At 39.6% G+C, this 13,985-nt stretch overlaps 1 protein-coding gene across 1 annotated transcript in view; it reads right to left on the bottom strand.

The window, feature by feature from the left end:
* pcdh15b (protocadherin-related 15b) overlaps nt 1-13,985 on the bottom strand; it is a gene marked incomplete at its 3' end in the record, with an annotated part of 357,459 nt that overhangs the window by 109,044 nt on the left and 234,430 nt on the right. Inside the window, exon 22 of the mRNA XM_079845636.1 lies at nt 11,011-11,127. Coding sequence (XP_079701762.1) covers nt 11,011-11,127 — 117 coding nt within the window. The remainder of the gene's footprint in view (nt 1-11,010; nt 11,128-13,985) is intronic.

Below are 13,985 nucleotides of genomic sequence, written 5' to 3'. Positions count from 1 at the left end.
TAAGCTGTATGAACTGAACGGATCAATTGTCTGCGCAAAATGACTGTGACTGAAACCCAATTGTTTAATTTTGCATGAGTGGTGCGCAAATCACCGTAGGCGCGTTCAGCAGCGTGCTCCAAAACTGTTCAGACTTGCACGAGCCGATACAATTCGCAACCCTTTCGAATTCTTTTGAGAATGTAGTAAAACGCTATGGAGAAAGTCGAACATAATCTAAAACAGCCACTAAAGTGACTGATGAAAACATCATCCTGCAAGCTTTTTAAATTCATGAAGACCACATTTACTAGAATTTATCACGTTCTATTGTATTTATTGTGGTAAACTTTGACTAGTGGTGGAATTTGTAATAGATAATCTATTAAGGGAACAGAATTTTCACTTAATATGTATATAACACATGTGGCATGTTGTAGCTATAGTTTCTGATTGTGTTGCTATTTTTCATAAAAAAATGCTATAGATTAAAAAAAAAGAAAGGAAAACGTTAACATTGTCCTAGGCATGGTTATGAGGAGCTATCAATGGTCATACTTGTAATTAAATCCTTATTGTAACAAATGCTATAGTTAAACAATTACAAGCACTCGGCTTTAAAAGTAGCATACAGTAGTTCAAGTTAGAAAGAGATTTAAAATACGGACCTTCTTGAATTATTGACTAAACAATTGGTTATATTATCAACCAATTTGCATGTTTGGACCATTTTGCAAAAACAAACCGGTAAATAAACCTCACGAGGGTAGTAGCCTGACAAGCACCATTGGCAAGGCTCAATCCAAGGGGCGGGATAAATGGTTGTCTTTCAAATTCCCTCTGTGCGGAATTGGATAGTGCTACAGCCAACCAGAGCAACGTAGAAGGTGACGTAGTCAGAGAGACGAAAATGAGTCCATGGGGGAGTATTCTTTGTTCTTTTCTCAAAGAAAAGCTTAACTCCAAGTATTCCAGATTTGCGGCCAAAGCCGATTCGAAAGACCACTGTTCACCAGCAGCTTTGTTTTCTAGTAGCAGGGAATTCACGTGGAACCGTCGCAACTCTGTCGTCATTATGTTAAGCCCGCCCACTGACTCTATACACGATGTGATTGGCCTGACTAGAGTTGCTAGACGGAGAGTTGCTAGACGACCCTGGCTGCAAATTACATTTGCTGCCACTAGGGTGCGTCTAGATTTCTAGGCTATCACAAGGGAGCACATGGCCCGGGACCCTGTTAAACGGTTCACACTTCAACAGTTCCCCCCAATGCCGTTGCAAACGAAGGAGACAACCAATCCCCCCATAACCCAAACCCCCCCCCTTTAGTGAGTACCAGCACTTTATTTTTTCCATTTCAAGCACTGCCTAAAAGAAGCCAAGAAATACTTTAGAACCGGGAATTACTGGAAACACTGAAGTTGGCTACAAATTTCTACAGTTTGTTTTTAAGTACAGATTTTTATTTTCAAGAGTTTTCCAGGCCTTTAAATCACATATATGACAATGAAAATCCTGCAAATAAAACTGTAAAAGTCACAATTCCCCGTTTGTTACGGAGAGTTTGCAAGAGACAAGGTAAAAATCTGTGAATGAAGTCATGAAATCGCAGACTGAAAAACTTGCTTTAAATCTCAAATGACTGCTTTCAAGTAGCAAAGAATATTCTAAATATGTCTGAAGCGCATTACAAGTGTAAAGCGATTCAAAACCGAGCACTCCTCAGTAGTGCTTTCCTGCCCAAATCGACCCATTGAAATGTAATTTATGGTGGGAACTGAGAGGTTGTAGCGTCTAAAAATAATATCTGGCATTCAACAACCACCATTTGCAACAAAATGCTCTAGCTCCTATGAATGATAACCACTTTCTGCATGATCAGATACAGTGAAGATGATAAGTATCCCTCAGTTTCAAAGACAGATAAACAGTGTCACTTACACAAATTTACCTCACTCCTGTGAATGCAATGGGCTGACATTTCGTACTGTGCCATTTATCAGAGCGCTCACTAATAAAGTCCTTGTGTATCGCTCAAGTTGACGTCGGAGTCAAAAATTCAATTTAGGTTTAGCGCCACAACAGATGTATGATCAAATAAGGATTTGTTCAAATCACTCATGTAGTCCCAGTGTTAAGTAGCCGACCTCAAGCAGTGATGCTACTAACCTAACTTCATTTTTCAGTCATGTGACGGCAGCTCAGGGTGACAAAATGCAACATGTTTTAATGTCACATTATATGGCATCAATTCAGAGCTACATTTCACATGCTGCTGTTGAGCAAGCAGAGGCATATAAGAGCAATGCCGTTTCTCTCAAGTAACTTTGCCCAAAAAAAACTAAAAATCATTTTCTATATCAATTCATTTGGATTAGTGTTCATTATGTCAACAAAATATATGATGAAAAATGTTCCATGACTAAGACAAGACGACACTGTCATTAAACAATAATTGTGACTATATCAACATATAATATCGTTGATGAAAAGAGACTTAAAAATAAAAACTTTGTTGAAAAAAAGGAGACAAAATATTACAAACTGTTTTTAACAAGCCTCTACGAGCGTTTAAGTTTGCGGTTGCCAGATGTCAAGATTTTAAACCCCCAATCAGAGCTTTTCTCTTAAAAGAGGGGCTTTCGCAGCGGGTAGTTCTAGGAACATAGTTCTAGGAACCAGGGTGGTTCCCAGAGAACTAGGAGTTCCCATAAGGACATTTTCATGGTTGCATTCGCACTGCTAGTAGGAACTATGAAGTGACATAAGCAGCGCTTGTTGTTGTGACTTTTATTTTGACGATGTGGCAGACCTTTATTTTGACTGCAAGAAAACGACAGAGCCTGAGTACACAGCTCTCACATTCTATGGCCCTGTCCCAAATGGCACCCTAAACCCTCACGGTCTTCCTCTGAGTCCGCACTTTCATGACGCAATGCCACTTTGACTGCCAAGTAGGGATGTGACGGTGAGGAAATTTCCCCACCGGTTAATTGATGTGTGACAACACCGGTAATACCGGTATCACCGGCGGAGGCTTTTAAATCACTAATTTTATCGAACCGAAAGTAACATGCACACGACCGCTCTGAACTGAAAACGCGTCAGTGCGCACACACCGTGAATGACAGCTCGTCTGTAAATGCGCGCTCTGTGAGGCCATGGGTGCGTCTCAATCAGTTCCCTATTTCAGTAGTCAGGGCACTGATCAAGCATTGATCAGTCTATGATTGAGATGCACGGCATGAATGAATAACAGTTCGTCTGTAAAGCTTTGTTTATACTCGGTGCGCGCGGGAAAAATAAATGCGCGCAGTCATCGTAGCGCGGAGGCTCGCACTGCGGAGCCAGGCGAAAGTAAACAATGCGCGCTCTGTGCGGCCGTGCACATTTTACTTTCGGTTTTGAATTAGCGCCAATTCGGCTGCGGTTTGCTTGAATTGTGGGTTCATTAGCCTATTATGTTGAATGAAAAACACAACAACAAAACAAATGACAAACTCCCTTAAATAGGCGCTTTTACGTTTCGCTTTGAAACCAAATCTTCCGCGATCATCTCAGTCAGCTCCTCACTCTTAAATCTGATGAATGACTCCTGCCGCTGCCGAGACTCACGGTCGGATCCTGCTTTATTAAGAAGATACGTTCAGTTTTTATTTGTATTGTCTGTTCTCTAACTGAACTAAATTATTTTATTACTATAAGTAAAATCAAAAAGACGGTGGGCGGTGCCACGGTGGGCAAGTGATGTAACCGGTGTTGAGTCTGGACACCGGTAACACGGGCAACACCGACTATCGTAGCAAGCCTACTGCCAAGTAGAAGTCCTCAGCGCTCAGCTGAAATGCGCATTGAGGGCGCATAGCAACGGCAAAGGGACACTCACGAGCACCCTTCTTTAAATGAACACTCCAAATAGGCTCATTTTCCAACTCCCCTAGAGTTACACAGTTGAGTTTTACTGTTTTCGAATCCATTCAGCCGATCTCCGGGTATGGCGGTAGCCCTTTTAGCATAGCTTAGCATAGTTCATTGAATCTGATTAGACCGTTAGCATCTCACCCAAAAATGACCAAAGACTTTCAATATTTTTCCTATTTAAAACTTGACTCTTCTGTAGTTACATTGTGTACTAAGACCGGAAAATGAAAAGTTGACCGATAAGGCTAGGAATAATATAATTCCTGCGTAATAATCAAGGACCTTTGCTGCCGTACCATGGGTGCAACAGACGCAATGATATTACGCAGAACCTGAAAATAGGGTAACTTCCCTCAACATAACCAACGTGACAACCTAATTGCACAGACAGCGTGCTGGGGACTATTTTCAGACACTGTGTAATATAATTGAAAAAATATTGAAACTCTTTGGTCATTTTTGAGCGAGATGCTAACGGTCTAATCAGATTAAATTATCTATTCTAAGCTATGCTAAAAGTGCTACCGCCAGACCCGGAGATCGGCTGAATGGATTCGAAAACGGTAAAACTCAACTGTTTAACTCTAGGAAAATGAAAATGAGCCTATTTTAAAAAATAGTGGAGTGTTCCTTTTAAGCTTATATGACGAATTGTGGACTTAACGGACATGCGCACGCAGCGGCCATTGTAAGTCCACAAGACTGAAAGTGCACATGAAGTTCCTGCTGTGTGAACATGCCAAAAAGTGTGTATTTCTGCCATTAGTTCTAGGAACTATGAAAAGGTTCCTCTGGTGCAAAAGCCCCTAAGGATACATTTTCTGCCAAGTGATTAATTTAATCTTTGCAATCTGGCAACCATGCATACAGATTCTCTCTACACTGTGATAGAAGCATGGATGATCTGAAAACACAGAAAAACAAGTAAGCTGGAGTTTAGCGATCTCCACTGAGATATTCTATTCAAACGAAAGTGTCATACAGCCAGCCTGCACTCTAAACAAAAATGGAGCTAAATAGCACTAAAATTGGTTCATTGGCTTGTAATCATAGGAGAACCACTTGAAGTTCTAAATAGCGCCTATCTTTAAAGGTGCTATACAGCGACTTAGTCAAATGGTGCTATGTAGAACCATAGAACCACCCCATTTTCCTCCTTAGATTTTTTTGTTACTCCACTCGCATATGCTTGCAATGAATGGGAATTTACTACAATGGCAAAAGCTAATTTAAATCACTTTTATGCTTTTCTGGGATCAAAAGTCCCAAGTGGGGGTCCAAAGAACCGCTGAAGAACCACACTGGGCTTAACAGGTTCTGTATATGGTAACAATGCTATATAGCACCTCAACCACCCCAAAGAACCGCTGAAGAACCACACTGGGCTAAACAGGTTCTGTATATGGTAACAGTGCTATATAGCACCTCAACCACCCCAAAGAACCGCTGAAGAACCACACTGGGCTTAACAGGTTCTTTATACAGTAACAGTGCTATATAGCACCTCAACCACCCCAAAGAACCGCTGAAGAACCACACTGGGCTTAACATGTTCTGTATACAGTAACAGTGCTATATAGCACCTCAACCACCCCAAAGATCCGCTGAAGAACCACAATGGGCTTAACAGGTTCTGTATACGGTAACGGTGCTATATAGCACCTCAACCACCCCAAAGAACCGCTGAAGAACCACACTGGGCTTAACAGGTTCTGTATACGGTAAAAGAGCTATATAGCACCTCAACCACCCCAAAGAACCACTGAAGAACCACACTGGGCTTAACAGGTTCTGTATACGGTAACAGTGCTATATAGCACCTCAACCACCCCAAAGAACCACTGAAGAACCACACTGGGCTTAACAGGTTATGTATATGGTAACAGTGCTATATAGCACCTCAACTACCCCAAAGAACCACTGAAGAACCACACTGGGCTTAACAGGTTCTGTATATGGTAACAGTGCTATATATCACCTCAACCACCCCAAAGAACCGCTGGAGAACCACACTGGGCTTAACAGGTTCTGTGTACGGTAACAGTGCTATATAGCACCTCAACCACCGCAAAGAACCGCTGAAGAACCACACTGGGCTTAACAGGTTCTGTGTACGGTAACAATGCTATATAGCACCTCAACCACCCCAAAGAACCACTGAAGAACCAAATTTTTGTGTGTGTGTTCAAAACAACTGTAATAAATCCAAACATAGATCTTTTCTATATTGTTTGTGATTGTAGTTGTGCTTTTATGCAACCTCTGTGTGACTCTGTGGGTGGAATTTCACGGTTTCATTTTTTGAGAGAAGTTTCTTGTTTTACCAGTTTTCCTAATGTAGAGTATGTGTTAATTTATATGATAAATAGCCAATAATAAACCAGGAAACTAGATGCGGTAAAATTAACCATGCGTATGAATTGACATTTTCTTGATTTGTGCGTATATGTGAAAGTGCAATAATTGTGATTGAAATGTAAAAATACAATTCTCAAATGACAACAATCGTTTGATTATAATTTTGAGCTAAATAATCACGATTATCGATTTATTGTGAAAATGTGACATGTTTTCTTTGAATAAAACTAGACTAAAAAGCCCAGACATTTAGTTGACTAAACTTAACTAGACAAAAACAGGACACGGTTCACTAAATATTATAAAAACTAAAAAGTACATCTGGCAGGACTAAGACCAATATTAAAAAATAAAAAAATAGCTGACAAAATTAACCCTAATTGGTTTTGATGAACTGGATTGGTATTGTTATGGTGCTCCTGCTCTGTATTTTGTGTGTTCATTTATGAATTTGAAAAACTAAATTTAGCTTAGTTTAGCTTCAGTTTTTCAATTTGATCAAGTGTGGTTAGTTGTTCCAGTTGGACAATGTTACTTCAATTAATATCCATATTGTGTTTTTTGTCAGATATTTTTCTTTTATATCAATAATAGTTAAATGTAATATTTAAGCTTCAATAAGTAGCTTCAATCTAACCAATTTTTTGTTTGCAGCTTGAAGCGCAACTTAATTCTGCAATCATGAGCAGATTGCAGCTTAGAAAGCAACAGTAGTTTACAGTTCACCAATAAAAACAGAAATCTTTCCATTACCCTACTGTATAACAGCAATGTACAATGTGACTTATTCTTATAGGGATGTGGTGAACTAAATCCCAAGCAGTGTTTTATACTGAAACTGATGACATGCAACCATGACTGTCAGGTTAAATTCAATTTCCAGCCACAGCTGGGGCTGTTGGCCTGCTTTGCCCCTGAACAGTCTTGGCATGTGCGCTGAGTTATGGGCTGAATAGAGAAGCACAATTGATCTTTTTAAGGTTGAGGTTTCTGACAAGGTGAGGGCATAGAGAACCATTTCATCTGCAGACCTCCACAAGAATATGCATTTGGATTGAAAAAGTAAGAAAACAGAATGCATGAAAGAGCTAGTAAGAGGGAAAGCGTAAAGCCAAATCGACAACAAGTAGAAGATTGTGTGGTTGCTATGTGGGATTTGCGAGACAGTGACAAAGTTATTAACATAAATTAAAAAGAGCAGTATAAATGTTCATTATCTAAATATATATATAATAAATATTATATGATCATTTATTTGATCTCCCAATACTATCAGTGTGTGCTGCCCAGTTCGACAGGTGTCTGATTGACATGTTTAACATATTTGTGATGTTTAGGGGTAAGTAAATCTGAAGAATGGGAAGCTAAATTGAATTTAGCCTGAAAATCATGCTAGTATGTCATCAGCTGCAGTATAAAACATTACTGGGGGTTTATGGTTCGCTAGATCCCTATTAGACTAAACAATTGTCATATTATACATTATAAAATAAATCTCTGTCTTGTTTAGTTGATTAAAATGTACCAAAGCAAAACTCTTGAATGTATTTCAAAGATTACATGAAATGGACCTTGCAAACTCTGGCAAATTCAGCCACTAGTTTAAAAAAAAAAAAAAAAAAAACTTCTGTTACTGTTTTTAAATGTATTTTACAGCTAAATGACACAGGAATGGCACATTTATAACCTACAACTTATCAGTTAAACAACTTATAACCTACAACTTATCAGGCAATTTTTTGGAGCGGCTAGCAATAGCAAGCTAGTTTTGAAAGCATGAGATCCCACCCTCCCTTCAGAGCCCCTCCAAAGCCATATTTCCTGTAAAATACATGAACGCGCACAAAAGATTTTGCAAAGTGTGAAGAGACGAGAGACAGCATTAAACTACCTCATGTCTCAAAGCACATTACATTAAAATAATAATGAACATAAACAACTTCAAGAGCACTGACCTGTACCACCTGACTGCTGCAGTTTAATTTCTGCGTTGATAGCGTTGCCATTAAAATGCATAAATAAAAAATAAAAAATTTAAACAAAAAAGTGACGAACCACTCCAAGTAGAACATAACGGGTTTCCATCTCTTCCAAATTACAGTAGTTATGGTGTGAATGCAGAATAAGCTAATTTTTTAGGTTCAAATGGAACTGTAAAAGGTGGCTGCTATTTCGGTTGTGGTGCTCGTAATTGTATATTATGAAACATGATGGCGTGTGATGTCTGCGTGAGCAGGATGCGTGGAGGTATGGAAATACATGCGTTGACAGGACATCGTTCCATTGCATTCGGACCAAATTCAATGATTGGACGAGCATTTTATGGTCCTACGCCTTCCACAGGCGATATATATATTACTAAACATCCACAATATTCTGGATCGCATGGATCCCAAACACTGTTCCTGTAAGCTGGTTACGACTGTGTTTACGTTAAAACTCAAATTTTTTTGTGTATTTGACCATTAATAAGCTGGAAAAAGGAGCTAATTTTTGCACTTGTATGTTATGTGCAACCCCGGACGAAATTCAGACCGGTCATAACAATAGTAACGCTGTCATGAGGAAAAATCCAGCAGAACACGCGTTCGCAATGTTCAGAGGATTAAAAGAACTGAATGAGAGGAGGCGGGTGCGTGTCAACTCGCTGTCGGTCGGAGAGGAGAGGAGAGTGCAGCTGATATCGATACTGTAGAAAATGAGTATCGTATCGTTTCAGATATTTCAGTATCGATACATAGCGAAATATGGATATTTTTGACAACACTAGTAGGCATACACACAGGTTCGAAGACTCGTTCTCTCGCCTCCTACAGTGCAATTCGGCTAGATATACATCCGCGCTAAAATATCAAGGTGAAAGTCATCATAGCTTGCGTAGTATAGACCCAGCTCCCAACCCAACTTTGAGAATAGATTAACCTATTCTTCCTCCCAGAAGAACAACCATCTCTGCAGCACTCCACCAATCAGGCTTCTATGGTAGAGTGGCCAGACGGAAGCCACTCATCAGTAAAAGGAACATGACAGCCCTCCTGGAGTTTGCCAAAAGGCACCTGAAGGACTCTCAGACAAAATGATCTGGTCTGATGAAACAAAGATTGAACTCTTTGGCCTGAATGGCAAGTGTCATGTCTTGAGGAAACCAGGCACCGTCAATACCATCCCTACAGTGAAGCATGGTGGTGGCAGCATCATGCTGTGGGGATGTTTTTCAGCGGCAGGAACTGGGAGACTAGTCAGGATCAAGGGAAAGATGAATGCAGCAATGTACAGTGATATCCTTGATGAAAACCTGCTCCAGAGGGCTCTGGACCTCAGTCTGGGGCGAAGGTTCATCTTCCAACAGGACAACAACCCTAAGCACACAGCCAAGATAACAAATGAGTGGCTACAGGACAACTCTGTGAATGTCCTTGAGTGGCCCAGCCAGAGCCCAGACTTGAACCCGATTGAACATCTCTGTTGAGATCTGAAAATGGCTGTGCACCGACGCTCCCCATCCAACCTGATGGTGCTTGAGAGGTCCTGCAAAGAAGAATGGGAGAAACTGCCCACAAATAGGTGTGCCAAGCTTATAGCATCATCCTCAAAAAGACTTGAGACTCTAATTGGTGCCAAAGGTGCTTCAACAAAGTATTTGAGCAAAGGCTATGAATACTTGTGCATGTGATTTAAAAAAAAATTATATTTAATAAATTTGTAAAGATTTCAAACAAACTTATTTCATGGTGTCATTATGGGGTATTGTTTGTAGAATTTTGAGGAAAATAATGAATTTTGAGTTTTTCCTCCGTTAAAAATAATAACAATTGTGTCCACATGAAAATCCAAAAACACGCTATGAAGCGGTGTGAAAAGCATGCCAAACCAACAGGTGGCAATATAACCCGAACAGTAAGCCATTTGGCCAATCAAAAGCCTGGAAAAAGGTTATTGCAGGTTCCGGTTCTGACGTAACAAGCCAAAATCTCCAGTATCACTGTCCACACGACAACACTGCCACCAGAGTTTCTAAAAATCTTCACCCTGGTAGGATTTTTTTTTTTAAAGTTTGGTTTCAGTGACTGGATACTGTGTTTGCATGTGGCTGAACGGCCAAACTGCATAGAAAAAGCTGCGGTTTTGGAAATACCTGAATATAAAATACCAAAATACAAAACATAAAAAAAAAAAAAAAAAATTCAACACTTTAATTGTACTGGACTGTGGCTGCGTAAAGTATATAGTGTTATGCGATGCTGGTTGTGACTGTGGAGGGTAGAGTCTGGGCTTTATGCTGGAGACCTGCCAGGCTGCTACTCACCGGTTGAACTGGTGTAGCTGCCTCTTCAGTTAAACACACACACAGCTTTGAGTCTTTTGCTGAGCTTTCTTTCTCCTCTTATCTTTGTTTTATTGTGCTTAGCCCTTTGAAGTCATGCCACAAAGCACACATTCGTTCATTGCACACCCCAGTCAGACCTATTAACAGTCACATCAGGCAACGACCAATAAAGCCTGTCAATGACACTCAAGCTTAATCTTAAGAGACTTGATGCTACACTCGATATATCTTCAGTCACAATTTACACAAAAAAAAAGAAAAAAAGATCAAGGCGACTGTTGTCTCATGAAGCATGACATTTGACTATCGGGATGAAGTTTAATTTGTTCTCATAGCTACTAAGCATCTGTGCATGATGTGGGTATGAAACAATTGCACAATGAAATACAGTGAAGAAGGGACACACACAATCAAGCCAACTCACCGGTGGGTCCAGGTCCGCAGCATGCACTGTGGTCACTAAGGTCCCCTTGATTGCGTTGGGTGCCACCATTCCCCGATACAGCATTTGACTGAACACTGGTGGGAAGTCGTTCATGTCCTGTCCAGACACAGAACATCAAATTCCGATTAGCGCCTCAATTCCTGATCTCTTCCCCTGCCTTTACTCTTTTGCAACTGTCAGACTGTGCACTAGCTCAGGCCCCATTAGCTAGCCCCGGACACTAAAACACTAAGCAAAAATGGCATTTATTCAATAGTAGATCATGCAGTGCATTAAGGATGTCACAGTGCTATGTGCCCAGGGACTTTTTGCGGAAAAAGTTGGGTGAGACTTAATTATAGCCGCTGAGAGACTGCAAAGGGCAGATAAAAAGGTTACTAGAGAGAATAAAGAGGCAAAGCTGAAAAAGCGTTGCAAATATTGTGCAAGAGTAGGGTTCGGGAGCTAAAATGTATTCATTTTCTCCATATAGAAAGTTGTTTTTAACTATAACATATACCATGTCCTCAGGAGTTTGTAAAAGTGGTAATGTGCTTATATACTTCTTTCAGTAAAAAAAACTACATTACCGATAAATCTAAACAGATATCCACCAATCAGAGAAATTCTAGAAATTACAATCACCACAAAAAATATCAGTAGCAACTGTCCATTCCCATAAATATTAAAAATGTTTATCAATTCTTACAACACTGTCACTGATATATTTGTGAATGTTTAAATATTTCAGTGTGTGTGTATATATATATATATATATATATATATATATATATATATATATATTAGCGTTGTCAAAAGTACCGACCGCAATACCAAGTCGGTACTGAAATGTAAAAAATGTGACGCTTTGAGTGCTGTTTAGCAGAATCGTAAACAGTTTTGCCCGTTGTGCTCACGCGCTCATCAAATATGTCTGTGATTGGCTACAATGATCAGCGCTTCAAAAACATAAATATACATCAATGATGCTTTTCACAGAGCGCTTACACAGATAAAGCATGAGCGTTTGAATGCAGGCGTCTATCAGCCTACCTGTCTGCTGGTCGACGCCTGCTTGTGCTTTCAAACACTCCCGCTTTCAAAGCACTTTCAAACACTTCCGTGTGCTTTCAAACGCTCCAATGCGTTGATCATAGTAGCCAATCACAGACACATCCGATGAGCACGTGAACACAATGGCCAGTCAGAGGTGTTTACGATTCCACCAAGCGGCAACCTCCCGCAGTTTCTCTTGAAGCCAACACGGAAGTGTCTTAAACTGCAATTCATCGACTGGACGCTAGGGACAGGCTCCAGAAGGGAGCAGAATCTCATTAATCCCCATGTTAAAATGGCCAACTTTACAGCAGAATAAAACATGTTTACAGCCTGGTACAAATTGTGGTTTTGGTCTATACAGCTAATTTTGCCCTCCATGACAACTGTGAGGGGGGTGAATTTTTTTATAACTCATTCGTTTACATTATATAAAGCATTAAAGTTCTGCGTAATTAAGGGCGTGGCCCCTTCGAGTGACAGGTGGATAGCCATTTATCTGCTGTCTGTTAGTCATCGCGTCACTTAAGCTCCGCCAACGTCCCTCCTCTTTGCCCATTTTCTGTTATCCGGGAGTGACGCGCTGCCAAGATGGCAACGGCCAGCTCGTCCATACTTTGCGCTTCAGAACGGCTCATCAGAATCCTATGGGTGACGTCACAGACACTACGTCCATATTTTTTTACAGTCTATGGATTCCACCAAACAGTGCTCAAAGTGTCACATTTTTTAAATTTCAGTACCGAAAGTATCACGAGTATCATGGTTGGTACATTTGACAACACAAATATATATATATACATACACACATACTACTGGATCTTTAATGTTATGGGTCTATTTTTTATTTCTTGTTCAGATACATGGTTTCATGGATTCTAGCAAATACCAACAGATTAAAAAATCAAAACATGACGGCCTCTGCTAGAAATCTTACAATGGGCCATGTTGGATTTTCCATCAGGTCAATGATCCAAAACAAACATCAAAATCAACACATAAATGTGGTTCTGAGGACAAAATAAATGTATGAAGGAATGGTTTCTGATCTCTCGCCAGGTGTTCGCCAAACTCATCAGGCATTACTCATAGCTTTCCTATAGCTCAAACAGTAGAGCATGGCGCTAGCAACGCCAAGGTCATGGGTTCGATTCCCAGGGAAAGCAATAATTGACAAAAATGTAAAATGTGTACCTTGAATGCAATGTAAGTCGCTTTGGATAAAAGCGTCTGCCAAATGTAAATGTAAATGCATTATAGAATATTATATATATATATAAAGTCAAACCAAATATTATTCAGACACCAGATATATTTTTTTTACTAGTGGGTGCAGGACACTATAATTAATTTATGCAAGTGAGGATAACAAAATAAAGTAAACTGTGACATATTATACCCAAAAAGTCTTCAGTGGACTACCAGTAAAATTTATAAAACTTTAAAATGAAAAAAAAAAAAAATTATTCAGACACTTTGACCAGACCAAGTTTTGCTTAAGTGTTTTTTCTTTAATTGCTAAAGCGATCTTTTACACCACAGACTGAAAAAAATTAAGCATTGCTTGGCAATTGGTTGACACAAATTGGTATTATCTAATTGTGTACTTAAATTTAACAGCTGACAGTTGATTGCAATCCATTGCATACCTTTCTATCAAAGTTATCTGACATTATCAAGATGAATTTGTTCTGACACCGTTTAACTCTGAGTTATTGTCATATTTTATTACCATTTTCGAAAATATAGTGAATAAACTGTGATAATGTGAGAAAATGTTGAAGGTGTCTGAATACATTTTGGTTTATACTAATGCAATACTAATAAGATCTACAATCACACTAGGTATTCAAAGGGATTTAAAGCTTCTGGAACTCACTACTAAAACATTTTTGTTTAATATAAAATATGTTCACAAG

This window comes from Gobio gobio, assembly GCF_949357685.1.
Source record: "Gobio gobio genome assembly, chromosome: 20".
NCBI classification, from domain to species: Eukaryota; Metazoa; Chordata; class Actinopteri; order Cypriniformes; family Gobionidae; genus Gobio; species Gobio gobio.
This window is presented reverse-complemented; position numbering and strand designations above follow the sequence as displayed.